At 47.9% G+C, this 13,441-nt stretch overlaps 1 protein-coding gene across 2 annotated transcripts in view; it reads right to left on the bottom strand.

Annotated features, from left to right (window-relative positions):
• Positions 1–13,030, bottom strand: part of tdrd7b (tudor domain containing 7 b) — a 34,556-nt gene extending 21,526 nt beyond the window's left edge. The window contains exons 1-4 of one of the 2 annotated variants that reach the window (XM_042070688.1): positions 12,869–13,030; positions 9,745–9,978; positions 8,836–8,980; positions 4,681–4,870 (exon numbers count right to left, since the gene is read on the bottom strand). In XM_042070688.1, coding sequence (XP_041926622.1) covers positions 4,681–4,870; positions 8,836–8,980; positions 9,745–9,951 — 542 coding nt within the window. In that variant the 5' untranslated portion in view covers positions 9,952–9,978; positions 12,869–13,030. Of the gene's footprint in view, positions 1–4,680; positions 4,871–6,570; positions 7,031–8,835; positions 8,981–9,744; positions 9,979–12,868 lie in introns of those variants that run through there. The other variant, XM_042070689.1, reaches the window with a different exon arrangement.
• Between the last annotated feature and the right edge of the window lie 411 nt (positions 13,031–13,441).

The raw sequence follows: 13,441 nt of genomic DNA, 5'->3' as shown, positions 1-13,441 counted from the left end.
AGAGGATACATTGTCAAGCGCTACCACTGAAGTGTACGGTATGTCCCTGCTTCTCTGAGGCCAGGGCGGCAGGACTAGGGTGTGTGTGTGTGTGTGTGTGTGTGTGTGTGTGTGTGTGTGTCTGCTTCTCTGAGGCCAGGGCCACAGAACTGTGTGTGTGTGTGTGTGTGTGTGTGTGTGTGTGTGTGTGTGTGTGTGTGTCTGCTTCTCTGAGGCCAGGGCGGCAGGATTATGTGTGTGTGTGTGTGCGCGTGTGTGTGTGTGTGTGTGTGTGTGTGTCTGCTTGTCTGAGACCAGGGTGGCAGGACTATGTGTGTGTGTGTGTGTGCATGTGTGTGTGTGTGTGTCTGCTTCTCTGAGGCCAGGGCGGCAGGACTGTGTATGTGTGTGTGTGTGTGTGTGTGTGTGTGTGTGTGTGTGTGTGTGTGCTGAGGGCAGGGTGGCAGGACTATGTGTGTGTGTGTGTGTGTGTGTGTGTGTGTGGTGTGTGTGTGTGTGTGTGTGTGTGTGTGTGTGTGTGTGTGCTGAGGGCAGGGGGCCAGGACTATGTGTGTGTGTGTGTGTTTGTGTGTGTGTGTGTGTGTGTGTGTGTGTGTGTGTGTGTGTGTGTGTGTGTGTGTGTGTGTGCAGGACTACATGACATCTCTCTCGCCTCAGCCTGTTCAGAGAGCGCTCCCAGTACATTTAGTAGCTACTCTTGGAATGCAAAAGATGTGCCTGGGATTCTGAAATGTCTAGAGCAATTGTACAGCACTCTAAAGTTGCCACATTGCTGACATTTCATTTGTGTGTGAGAGTGTGTGTGTGTTTACCTCTGTGTCTGTATGTGGACATGTGTGTGTGTGTGTGTGTGTGTGTGTGTGTGTGTGTGTGTGTGTGTGTGTGTGTGTGTGTGTGTGTGTGTTATAGGGTGTCCACTTGGCTGGTGCATGCGGGTGGACGAGAGTCTCCCGTTGCATTTGATTTGAGGTGTCAGATGAGGCGGTGACTGGGCCATTGAAAATATGCTGAGTCATTCTGTACCGGTTTAGCATGGCTAATCTGCTCCACAATGGCCGTGAGGATTAGGGCCCCCCGGAGTCCACATGCCACTTGAACCCCCCCCCCCCCCCCCCCCCCTTCACACACACACACACAGTCACCCCCTCACACACACACACACACACACACACACACACACACAGTCACCCCCTCACCCACACTCACACAGTCACCCCCTCACACACACACACACACACACTCACACACAGTCACCCCCTCACACACACACACACACACACACACACACTCACACACAGTCACCCCCTCACACACACACACACACACACACACTCTCCATTGACGGGGGAGCGCAGCACAGCGTTGGCTTGGGGAAGGATGGGCAGGAGGTGAGGGTGGGGGGGTGAGCTGTAACTGATACACACAACGCAGGCACAGCAGTGTGTGTGGTACAGACAGTGTGTGTGAGCTCAGCAGTGCGGAGTGTGTGTGAGATCAGTTGTTTTCTCTGAAAAGCGTTTTTGGCTGCATAGAGAGAGAGCACACTCGCCTAACCATTCACCTCTTGCACGCACACACACGCACAAACACACACACACACACACACACACACACACACACGCCCACATCCCCTATTCCCTGCTGAATAAGCAGCAGGCTATCGTTCTCATTCTCATTCTAGAGCTCTCTTTCAGTCGCTCGATCCCTCGCTGGGCCACTCACATCCCAACACTACTCTCATTCACACCATTCAACCAAGAGAGAGAGAGAGAGAGAGAGGAGAGAGGAGAGAGGAGAGAGAGAGGGAGAGAGAGAGAGAGAGAGAGAGAGAGGGAGAGAGAGAGAGGGGGGGGAGAGAGAGAGATAAGAGAGAGAGAGAGAGAAAAACTGAAGGAGAGAGAGAAAAGAAGAGAGAGAGAGAGAGAGAAAAACTGAAGAAGAGAGAGAAAAGAAGAGAGAGAGAGAAGAGAGAGAGAAATAAAAATGAAGAGGGGGAGAGCGAGAGAGAAATGAAGAGAAAGAGGGAGAGAGGGAGAGAGAGAGATGAAGAGGGAGAGAAAAAGAAAAGGAGAGGAAAAGAGGAATAAAACAGATCCAATGACACTGAAACTGTAAAGCAACGTTCTCCATCTTGGCTAGCAGGCTGAAACTGTAAAGCAACGTTCTCCATCTTGGCTAGCAGGCTGAAACTGTAAAGCAACGTTCTCCATCTTGGCTAGCAGGCTGAAACTGTAAAGCAACGTTCTCCATCTTGGCTAGCAGGCTGAAACTGTAAAGCAACGTTCTCCATCTTGGCTAGCAGGCTGAAACTGTAAAGCAACGTTCTCCATCTTGGCTAGCAGGCTGAAACTGTAAAGCAACGTTCTCCATCTTGGCTAGCAGGCTGAAACTGTAAAGCAACGTTCTCCATCTTGGCTAGCAGGCTGAAACTGTAAAGCAACGTTCTCCATCTTGGCTAGCAGGCTGAAACTGTAAAGCAACGTTCTCCATCTTGGCTAGCAGGCTGAAACTGTAAAGCAACGTTCTCCATCTTGGCTCTAGCAGGCTGAAACTGTAAAGCTACGTTCTCCATCTTGGCTCTAGCAGGCTGAAACTGTAAAGCTACGTTCTCCATCTTGGCTAGCAGGCTGAAACTGTAAAGCAACGTTCTCCATCTTGGCTCTAGCAGGCTGAAACTGTAAAGCAACGTTCTCCATCTTGGCTCTAGCAGGCTGAAACTGTAAAGCAACGTTCTCCATCTTGGCTCTAGCAGGCTTTCTTCACCTTCATTTCTGTCTTTACTTCCTCCTCCATCTCTCCTTTGATGTTTGGCCAATCAAGCTACTGGCCACTGACCCATAAGGCCATGATCAGATATCTGAGCTGCAAGACTCCTGCATGTTCTCAGACCAGACCAAACCAGCCAAACCAGACCACAAGCAGACATGACCAATCAACTCCTGCATGTTCTCAGACCAGACCAAACCAGCCAAACCAGACCACAAGCAGACATGACCAATCAACTCCTGCATGTTCTCAGACCAGACCAAACCAGCCAAACCAGACCACAAGCAGACATGACCAATCAACTCCTGCATGTTCTCAGACCAGACCAAACCAGCCAAACCAGACCACAAGCAGACATGACCAATCAACTCCTGCATGTTCTCAGACCAGACCAAACCAGCCAAACCAGACCACAAGCAGACATGACCAATCAACTCCTGCGTGTTCTCAGACCAGACCAAACCAGACCACAAGCAGACATGACAGGCTGAGCATTGACGTGAGCTAATCAAACAAGTGCAATCAGGGGGGTCATCCCTATGTTCCCTGGGTCCTATGTTCCCCGCTCGGGGTTAGGGTTAAGGTTAGGGTTTTAAAAAAGGGTCCTATGTTCCCCGGTCCCATACAAAGCGGGGAACATAGGTACGCCCCCCAATCAGGTGTGCAGCTATCGTCTATCAAATCTACGGCCACATAGGACAATTATGAGGCAGCTTGCTTATCTCCTGTCCTGACCTTGTGACCTTGTTCTCTTGTCCTGACCTTGTGACCTTGTTCTCCTGTCCTGACCTAATGACCTTGTTCTCCCCTTATCCCTGTCATGTTTGGCAATCATGAAAGTCCCTCACACAACAGACTAGCATTCTCACTCGACCAAAAAAAAGCTGCTGGTGTTCAACTGCTAGAGCAGCGTACTAATTACATTACATTACATTTAGCAGACACTTTTTGACCAAAGTGACTTACATATGTCAGCTATATTACAAGGGATCACATTGTCCCCGGAGCAACTTGGGGTTAAGTGCCTTGCTCAAGGGCACAACGGTGGAAGCCGGGAATTGAACCAACAACTTTCAGGCTACTGCACGCTAGCCCAGTTCCTTAACCACTACACTACCACCGCCGCTAATGCTGCATTAAAGTTATCCCGTAAGTGCAACTAGTAATTACTAGCAACTAGCATTGGTAAAATACAGATTGGATGCGTTCCAGTTATTAACAAGTTGTAAGAACAAAGTGCTACTGTTTGTTAGCAAATGTCTGTTGCTAGTGATTGTAATCACATAATGCAATTCCAGTTTGTAATGAAGCATTAGACAGTATTGTTTCTACGACTGATTTCATGAGCCACAGACAGGACAGAATTTAATGAACAGTACATATCTCTCATTTACTGTGAATGGGCGCAGCCATCTTCAAAAAAACAAACTCAGGATATTCTGGGTTCGAACAAGCTAACAAGTAGAAATTACGACTCTCTGGAGTGTGGAGTATTCCATTAGCAACTTCCTCCTTGTAACTGGGAAAAACAAAACAACTCTGACAACAACTTGTGAGTAGAAATTAAACCGATGGACAGCAGATTGATGCACAACTAGAAATGAAGGAATTACTGGAAAGAACTAAAGAAATGTCAGAGGTTTCACCAAATATAAATTCTGGATAGACCTGGTCAATTTTTTGTATACTAAAATACTCTTCAAGCTCTACCGCTGCTAAAATGGTAGACCAAATTTGGCTTAATTTCTTCGGATCCTGAATGCATGACACCAGGAAGTCTACTGTCTTCTTACAGGTGTTGGTCTGTACAATATTTGAAGTCACTTTGCGTAATAGCCTCTGCTACAACAGTGAACACACAGTAAGGTCACAGCCATGACCTTTGACCTCTGCGGTCTCAGCGCTGCCACTTACCTGTCGGAGGCAGAGGAGGCCTTCCGGGCGGGCGTGTTCTGGGCCTTGTTTTGCCCGGCGTTGCCCCTGCCGTCAGCCTGTCCGTCTCTCACATGCCCCTGTCGAGAGTCTGCGACCCCCCCAGGACGGCCGCCCCCCCGGCCCAGTCTCCCGCGGTGATCCGGTTGCCGTAGCGATGTCCTGGGCTTGGCTGCAGACAGAGAGGAGAGTGAAAGTAGAGCAGGGCTGAGCTGAAGGGAGCTAAAAGCGGCGCCTCTCTCCGATCAGAGACCATGTGCTGTGCTGTACCAGAGAGTGTTGGCAATCAAGGATCTTTAGTGTTACAGCTTTACAATGGGACAGCAGAACACATGACATAATCAGGACATTATCAAGGTGGTGGCAACAGAATCAGGACATTATCAAGGTGGTGGCAACACAATCAGGACATTATCAAGGTGGTGGCAACACAATCAGGACATTAACAAGGTGGTGACGACACAATCAGGACATTATCAAGGTGGTGGAAACTCAATCAGGACATTATCAAGGTGGTGGAAACACAATCAGGGGCGCGCTACGTTAGCAACTTTGTTGGTTGCAATGGAATTTCCCATTGCCAACCAACAAAGTTGCTAACAGGTTAGCAATTATGGTTTTGGGAAACGCGCCCCAGGACATTATCAAGGTGGCGACAACACTAGGGCTGTTACAATCCCAGTCCACAATTAGCTGTTCCACAAACGAATGCAATTAATGACTGCCTTGTCTTTATCTGGTCATGTGATGCCACTATTGGCATAAGCCGACCAGTACTAGCCATATAGCAATAGTATAATAGCCTAATAGTGACCATATATTTATAGTAACAAGCCACACACACACTTAATGGCATAAATGAATTTAAAAGCATGCTACTGAAATATACAAAGCGCCTGTCACCACCCAACAGGTGGGTGGAACACAATGTAGACATACTGTAGTAATGACATGTGTATTAGTTCCAGCAAGCTGTGACACTATCTAAAATGTGATCAGGTGATTATGTAATAATTGTGACAGGCCTGGGGGGACCTCATTATCCGTGAGTATAACTCATCCCAAAGATACAGCCTACTGGAGTCTGAGTATAACTCATCCCAAAGATACAGCCTACTGGAGTCTGAGTATAACTCATCTCAAAGATAAAGCGTACTGGAGTCTGAGTATAACTCATCCCGAAGATACAGCCTACTGGTATGTGAATATAACTCATCCCAAAGATACAGCCTACTGGATTCTTAGTATAACTCATCCCAAAGATACGACCGACTGGAGTATGACTTCATCATCACAGCATCGCTCCCATGTCCATTACTTCAGAGGAAACAGCTGTCACCACAACAGACCACTCAAGTCATCGTTTAGCAGCTACACTGCATTAAACAGCTAATCCAGAGACTATATATCAGAACAGTCCAACTATACACCACCAATCAGCAACGCCGTACCTCTTACAGTCCAATTACACCACCAATCAGCAACGCCGTACCTCTTACAGTCCAACTACACCACCAATCAGCAACGCCGTACCTCTTACAGTCCAATTACACCACCAATCAGCAACGCCGTACCTCTTACAGTCCAACTACACCACCAATCAGCAACGCCGTACCTCTTACAGTCCAATTACACCACCAATCAGCAACGCCGTACCTCTTACCGTCCTAAGACCCAGCTCTAACATCGCTCAGTGACAACATGCCATGCTTTAAGAGACTGCCCCTTAACACAGCCTTCAGCAACACACACCCCTAATGTATGACATCACAGCTCTCCCCTGCCGTATGTCCAATGACATCACGCTAGACGGCGGATTCCTTGTGATGACATCAGATCTCATCAGACCTCATCTACAGCGCCATCTCTTACCGGCACAGCAGCGTCAGGTTCGTCCAGCCTGATCCATCCTCCTAATGCCTCAGGGTCCAGCCATAACCCTCCTCTAATGCCTCAGGACAGGCATTAAGACACGCCGCTCTCACTAGGAACCACTCTGTGCTTGTGTCCATATGATACTGCTGCTCTATCCCTCTCTTTCTCTTTATCCCTCTCTTTCTCTCTCTGCCTCTGTCTGCTAACTGCTATCTTATAGTCTCTCTGCCAGCGTGTGTTACCTTCACTCCTCTTCTCTCTCTCTCTCTCTCTCTCTCTCTCTCTCCTAGCAGCCGGTGTGTGTGCTCCTCCACTCTCTCTCTCTCAGGTATTTGTCCTGTTATTTTCTCTCGCTCTGGTTTTCCGTGTCCAAGGCTTCATGCCTTCCCTTCTGCGTGTGTGTGTGTGTGTGTGTGTGTGTCTCTCTCGCTAACTCCCCCACCTGTGTCTCTCTCCTCTTGTCTCAGCCCGCTGAGCTCCCTCTCTCTCTCTCTCTCTCTCTCTCTCTCTCTCTCTCTCTCTCTCTCTCTCTCTCTCTCTCTCTCTCTCTCAGTCTCCCGGTGTGTAAGCTGTAAGCCCTGGCGCCTGTCTCCTTGCCTGTAAGATCTGCTGTGTTTCTCCTCAGCTCTCGTCTCTAAGCTGTACGTCCTGCTGAGTGTGTGTGTGTGTGTGTGTGTGTGTGTCTGTGTGTGTCTGAGCTCAGACGTGCGCGTCCGTTGGGGGTGATGTCAGGACAGCCTGCCAGGAGAGGAGAACAGAGCTGTGCTACTGTCTGCTGTTCCTTTTCCTGCTTCTGTTTCTGCAGTGTCACTGTCTGGCACGCACACACACACACACACACACACACACACACACACACACAGCTCCTGTCTGGCGGCGGAGTGGAACGAAGGAGGAGATGAAGAGACAAAATAGGCTACCTTACCGTGTGTGTGTGTGTGTGTCTGTATGTGTGTGTGTGCGTAGAAATCCACAAACCCACAGAGGTGTAGAAATCTACATTCACACACACACACACAACCCTCTCCCTTCTTCTCTTTCTTTCCAGACAGACAGCCACACACACACACACACACACACACACACACACACACACACACACTTTCTTCTGAGTCAGACCTAACTATCTGCGGCATCATTATAAACAGATATCAATGCACAAACACACACACACACACACACACACACACACACACACACACACACACACACACACAAACAGACACCCCATCCCCCTGATATCCAGCTTAGATTGCAGGCCCAAAAAAGGCTCAAACATAAATGATCACATTAATTTATTTAATCTTTCCTAACGGCCCACCCCATAAGCAGGCCGTCAAATAAATGTGTCTTTGTAGGCAGCCTAGGCTTTGAGATTTGCACACAAAAACAATAGCTAAAAACAAGTGTTGCCCACCACTCAAAGGCAAAATAAATTGTTCCAACCAATAACCGACGAGATGCGTGTTCAGGAGAGTTTCAATTGCACGGGAGAGAGGGGGAGGGAGTAGCAAGCTAACTCTGTTTTGTTTGAACGTCAACAGAAGTGGCGTTACCCCACCATCGCTGATACAACCTTTAAGTTCACGACAAATGTTTGGAACAAAGAAACAATGCAGCAAACAAACAATGGAGTCTAGCAAGGGTTACGGTTTAATTTTATAAACATGTAATGTTTACGCAAAACAAGGCAGAGACACGCACGAAGACAGACACATAAACAGAAACAGACTGGCACAGGCACAGACTGGCACAGGTGGGCACAGACAGGCAAACACAGACTTGCACAGGCAGGCAGAAACAGACTGGCACAGGCACATACAAGTACAGATAGGCAGAAACAGACAGGCACAAACAGGCAGAAACAGACAGGCAGAAGCAAACAAAAACAAACAGAAACAGACAGGCACAGACAGACAGAAACAGACAGGCACAGACAGGCAGAAACAGACAGACAGAAGCAAACAGAAACAAACAGAAACAGACAGACAGGCAGAAACAGACAGGCACAGACAGGCAGAAACAGACAGGCAGAAACAGACGGGCACAGACAGAAGCAAACAGAAACAAACAGAAACAGACAGACAGGCAGAAACAGACAGGCACAGACAGGCAGAAACAGACAGGCAGAAACAGACGGGCACAGACAGAAACAGACGGGCAGAAACAGACAAGTACAGACAGACAGAAACTGACAGGCAGAAACAGATGGGCACAGACAGAAACAGACAGGCACAGACAGAAACAGACAGGCAGGCTCACCATTCAGCACCAGAGGGGCGGCCGGTTTCACTCTCATCTGGCAATTGACCAGCTGTGGGCGGCCGGTCTTCTTGGCAGTGCGCTGCCGTGCCACCAGCTTGGCAATGTGTGCCGTCTCACTGCCCACCGTGGCATAACACACCATCTGGTAAAGGTGTGTGTGTGGGAGAGGGGGGGCAAGAGAATGGGTTGGGGGGCAATTACACATCCTGGTTGAAATGAATTACCATGTGCAAACTGGCTGATATTCCTAGAAAAGAGCTAGCATGAGATGGCATGAGAGCACACTAGCTTATCACATCATCTGGTGTGATCTATCTTCCATCTCTTCCACTGACATACACACTCTCTTTCTCTCTCTCTTTCTCTTTCTCTCTTCTCTCTCTCTCTCTCTCTCTCTCTCTCTCTCTCTCTCTCTCTCTTACACACACACACAAACAGGCAAACAAACACACACACACATTCCTTTCCAAAAATACACACATTTACATTAAACCAAAAAATGTCTCACTTCCAGGGTACACACACACACACACACACACACACACATCTCCCTGCTGTGGGAATGTGGGATGCTTCAGTACACTCACGCACATCCACACAAGCACACACACACACACATTCACCTCCCCGTTGCCCCAGACACACAAGCACACACACACACACAGACACACACACACCCCTCCCTGTTGTGGTTGACACGCACACGCACACGCACACGCACACGCACACACACACACACACACACCTCCCTGTTGCGGTTGACACACACACACACACAAACACACACACACACACACTCTCACACACACACACACACCACACAAACACACACACACACACATCTCTGTTGCGGTTGACACAAACACACACACACAGACACACACACACACACCCACCCACACTCACCTCCCCGTTGCGGTTGCGCTCCATGCGGACCACGGAGGGCATGGTGAGCAGCAGTGCGTCCAGTGTGGCGTGGCCCAGCTGCTTGTGTGGGATGAGTTCGCCCGTCAGCTCCTTGTACTCGGCCTGCAGGCGGCCCAGCGTCACGCCGCCCTTGCTGGACTGCAGCAGTGCCCGCAGCATCCTCTTCACCGGCTCCAGGTCCGCCATGCTGGCTCAACCGCACCCGGGCCGTGCCTGGGCCGCATGAAACTGAGTTACTGTTTTTTGAACGTGTAAAGGTAGCTAGCTGTGCAGTATGTGTGTCGTGTAAACCTCCCTCGTGACGCCTTAAAAGAGAATTCCAGCAGCCGCTACAGTGCTACACTCTGGGGGCATGAGCATGGGGCAACTACAGCGCTACACTCTGGGGGCATGAACATGGGGCAGCTACAGTGCTACACTCTGGGGGCATGAACATGGGGGCTCATGCCCCCTGAGTGTAGAACTGTAGCTGCCAAGAAGCTCTATCTGTTGGCTGCAGCAACTTGAGCTAGGTAGAACCAATTGTTTGGTGACCTCGAGAAACAGAGATTTGTGTGAAAAATCGCCAGAATCCTCCTTTAAGAGACGTGCTAGTAGGTGATGCTAGCAGCCTGGGCTTTTAGCTCACTTGGTAGCATGCTCAACTCCCAATCTGAAGTGCTGGAGTTTGTGGGTTCAAATCCGAGAGAGTGCAGGGCTGCAGTCATGCACCCAGCTCTTCAGAGAGTATCTCCTCTCGTAGCACTACATGGCTGAAGTGCCCTTGAGCAAGGCACCTAACCCCTCACTGCTCCCCGAGCGCCGCTGTTGTTGCAGGCAGCTCACTGCGCCGGGATTAGCGTGTGCTTCACCTCACTGTGTGTTCACTGTGTGCTGAGTGTGTTTCACTAATTCACGGATTGGGATAAATGCAGAGACCAAATTTTCCTCACGGGATCAAAAGAGTATACTTCTATACTTATACCTACAACTTGCTAATTCTAGCACTTACCACCTGACTAGAACTGACACTTGACTGTATGGAAGTGGTACTCACTGATGCTCTAACTTGTCCTTATTGTACTCTACCTTGATTGTTTCCCTTGTTGGGAGTCGCTTAGGATTAAAAAGTGTCAGCCTAATGTGATGTAATGTAATGTAATGCATACACAGAGTCCACTCCATGAATGAATGTAAATCTATCACACATGCCTGCATGTGAGACTATAGATAGGTTACCTTCTACAGTCACTGCTAGTCTGATTCACTAGATCGGGCCTCATACAGTTTCCATCACGTTAGTATACCAAAACAAAAAATAACTGCAATTATCGGACAGTTACACTGCAGTTTTTTTCTAAAGTAATACGCAGTAGCCTACAGTAATATTTTTGTGTCCAAAATATTGCACTTGTACAGTAAAGTGCAATCCAGTTTTTCATGTCCAAAATGCATTTAGCCCAGGGGTGTCAAACTCATATTAGACAGTGGGCTGGATTTGTTGGAGACCTTGTTGGGGCTGTTACTGTCATATCATTATCTTTATTCTACGTGGGTATCTGAGTGTTGTTTGATAATATACTCTTTTACTATATCAACTATGAGCAAACAAGTACAAATAATGTATTGCTTTTTCTCTCTTGAACCTACTTCCATGTCAGTTTTTTGGGCCCCTTGCTTCCTGATGATGGTTTACAGTGGTTTAATCAATTTCATATCATAAAGATATTGCTCATTACACATTGTTGAAGACACCCAAAACTATGGAACCCTGGAGGGGTCTTTGCAAGATATTTTTTGGTATAGAAAACGTGCATTCATTTTACTAAATAGTGTGCTCATTTTACTAAATTGTGCGCACGTTTTACTAAATTGTGCCCTCAATTGAGTAAATCGTGCGCACAATTTAGTAAAATGTGTGCACACATGCTCATTTTACTAAATTGTCCTGTCTTTTTAATTGTTGTAAACTGAGCGCACAATTAAGTAAAACGTGCGCACAATATAGTGAAATGTTTTCCAGGGTAACTACTTGCATCAGACATGCATGTGTTTTCCGAATGAACCAGTCAGACGGTCATCCCCTGTATAGCTGCTGAACTCTGCAACATGCCTTAATCTTTATACATAGGACGTGGGCCGGTATGCGTCTGGTTTCTCTCAACTTGTGTTGTGTATTGTTCACCTGTGTCTGTAACATCGTTCAATCTGCGGCACATGAGACGAATTTGTGCTTAATAAGATCATTTCATTTGGAGGTTCGCGTGACCTTCCTCGGTTGGCGACACCTACACTGCCTACTTGTCGCCTCGTGTTGAAAAACGGAGCTACTGATGACACAAAAGCTTCGCTTTCGGTTTATGACAACGCACTGTTTTAAAAAAGCCCTTAAATGTAGCCCTAGGTCTATGTTATCTGTTGCAAAGCAACAGGTTGCATTCAGGAGTTGAATGGTCACCACAGCACTCAAACAGTCGTCGAAACGAAGTAAACTTAAATTTTACTCCACATAGCCTATATCTCCAGAGTTCCATATCTAAAAGTTACGGCCGCAGCCGATGTCAACGGACACGCCCTCTATTTTCCCAACACTCCAAAAAGTTCAGCCACTTTTCCCGTCCCGACTTCTATTAAAACAAAGTAGTTTATTCTCCGACCCTCGTATCACGGCACGATACGACATGCGATAAACACTTTCAAACACGTTGACACAATTTAAGCCACTTTATTCCTCGTAGTCCTATATAAAGAATTGAATAGCGCCTGTTGACACGTCTCGTGCCTCTGCTTCGGAATGCGCGCAGGACAGTGAAGTGAGCGGTGACGTAAGTGTCACATCCGCACCCATTATGCCGGCGAGTTTGACACAACCGATATATTAGGTAGAGTTTACACCAATTGTCATGTGCGAAATAAGACAATCATGCATTTTATTACAGGGACACAGAAACTGAAACAAAATCCTATCTAGCAGTTTTACATTTGCGAGCGCGATGATGGTGCGTCCCTCGTTACTTTCAGACAGTTCATATAGGCTATCCCGTACTCATCTCTCCCAAAGTAACGCCAGGGCTATTTACATTCTAGCTATTCTAGTCAGTTCACCTCTACTATACAAACTTACGGCACTGTTGATGTGGATGGGCCAACCCGGATCACTTATTGAAAGCCTGCGTTCCCTCTGTCCGACCAAACACGGATCTGCTATCGGCGCAGCCCGTCTCTCTCCCCGCAACTCAGTGAAGCCCTCGCAGGCGTCCACTGACTGCCTTAACCGGAGATGTGATTGGCTGCTTGGCATCATCCCGGTTAATTACCCATCAAAGCGCAGGCGCCAGAGCAAACGCCGTCGCGCGACACACCACACACTTTTATCCCTCTGGATTGATTGCCGGTGACAATCAATTTTACACGGATGGACTGCGTGGAGTATTTAGGCTACTCCGCTCACTGGGCTGTTGATGTAGAGTAGCGTAGGCCTACGACAGGGGTCAGTCTACTAATGGAAAGAGATGTCCCAAAAACAAACAACGGTTTGCCCTTGCCGTAGCCTACTAGTGACAATCTGTTGGCGCAATATCACGGCCTCATTGCAAACACAGAAAGGCTATGCATCTAAGCATTTTATAACACATACACTATTACCTATTATTATTTTATTTTTTTACATGGCCCATCATCAATATTCCTATGCACA

Source organism: Alosa sapidissima, chromosome 18, assembly GCF_018492685.1.
Source record: "Alosa sapidissima isolate fAloSap1 chromosome 18, fAloSap1.pri, whole genome shotgun sequence".
NCBI lineage: Eukaryota > Metazoa > Chordata > Actinopteri > Clupeiformes > Clupeidae > Alosa > Alosa sapidissima.
The sequence above is the reverse complement of the archived record's forward strand: the minus strand, read 5'-3'. Positions and strand labels throughout refer to the sequence as shown.